This window comes from Apis dorsata, unplaced genomic scaffold (assembly GCF_000469605.1).
Source record: "Apis dorsata unplaced genomic scaffold, Apis dorsata 1.3 scaffold_58, whole genome shotgun sequence".
Classification (NCBI taxonomy): domain Eukaryota; kingdom Metazoa; phylum Arthropoda; class Insecta; order Hymenoptera; family Apidae; genus Apis; species Apis dorsata.
Genome location: NW_006263358.1, coordinates 969,823 through 971,241, shown reverse-complemented (window position 1 = coordinate 971,241; position 1,419 = coordinate 969,823). Strand labels below are relative to the sequence as shown.

General features: G+C 38.3%; 1 protein-coding gene across 1 annotated transcript in view; it reads right to left on the bottom strand.

The window, feature by feature from the left end:
* LOC102678431 (importin subunit beta-1) overlaps positions 1-1,419 on the bottom strand; it is a 14,696-nt gene continuing 13,277 nt past the window's right edge. Inside the window, exon 6 of the mRNA XM_006609582.1 lies at positions 1-71. Coding sequence (XP_006609645.1) covers positions 20-71 — 52 coding nt within the window. The 3' untranslated portion in view covers positions 1-19. The remainder of the gene's footprint in view (positions 72-1,419) is intronic.

Sequence of the window (1,419 nt, the reverse complement as noted above, 5' to 3'; positions counted from 1 at the left end):
TTTTTCTCTCTCTCCTCTTTCACCCTCGCGCGATCATGACACGAAGAGCAGTTTCCCTCCGAGGTCGCCACCTATCGGATAAAAGTATTTAGATACACCTGCGTTCAACACGTTTCACAGCAGATTTAGCGAGTTCTGGTAGGACACGAACCCAAAATGATCGGATGAGTTTTAGACAGAATTTTATCTTTTCACTGTAGATCAATCCACTTGCTCGCTCAACATCTTTTTAGAAAGTTCGTTCGTCTTCTCGACAATCGTTACTCTTCTCTTAAAGAAACTCACTTGTCGTGTGTGTTATTGTATTGACAAAAAAAAAAGAAAAAAAAAAAAGGAAAGAAAAGAAAGAAAGAAGAAAAAGTACAGGGAAAAATAAATGGATCGAAGTAAAAAAAAAATCTGCGCGATGTATCCGCGAGATGGACGTAATGATAACGATTAGCGCGTGAGGCAGAAAATTAATTCAATGAACGGTACGTATTAGCGGTAGATCAGTATCAAAAAAATGGAACTAGATTGATAATTATTCCGGAATTTTGATAACACCGAAAACACCGATATTGTTCATCTCTCGGATATAATACATGAAAGCAAAGCGTTTATTCTCTTTTATTCTGTTGAACAGTGAATGAAAAAAAAAAAAAAAACGAAACGACGGAAAGATAATGGAACGCGCACTCCCGCTCTTCGCGTTTCACGCACGAAAAGAGAATCGAAAAGAAAATACAAGCGACACCGACTCCAGAGCCCGCGGGGGTGTGCCCTTCTAATTCAATTGGGTTAAGGGTACTTAGAGAAGATTAAGAACAATGCTGACACATACTGCGTGGCGGCCGCGATTCATTCTTCGCCCGTACTGCGTAAGTTTTTGCCACGTTTTGCATTTTTGCCTCATTACGCTTCATTATGCTCTTCCACTTTAATAATTTATATCCGATTATATCCCGGCAAAATGTCCGATCGGAAAATTTCTATTCCAATATATTATCGTCCCCTTACGTAACCACCACGTTTAACACGCGTTATACCAAGTTTCATCGAATTTAATTCGTAATCTTAATATAACTCGAGATCGTTGAAACAAACTCCGAATATTTTCGCGCAACAACAAAGATCATTGGGAAATTCTATCGTATATCTATCGCGAAATATATACGGCTTCTTTCGAATCCCAAGTAATCCAATTGATGAAGTAAAGGACCGGATACACGGATAATTGTCCGAGTTTTTAACGTGTGTGCGTTAAAAGTTCAAAGAATTCTGATTTTCGCGCTCTTTCGTCGTGACATAATTCTTATATCGAAAGGGAAAATGCACGATCGTAATGAAGAAAGAAATAAAGAGAAAGAGAAAGCTCGAGCGACGATTGGTAATAATAGATAGCATCATTGCGTAGATTCAAAATGAATTTTTATTCTG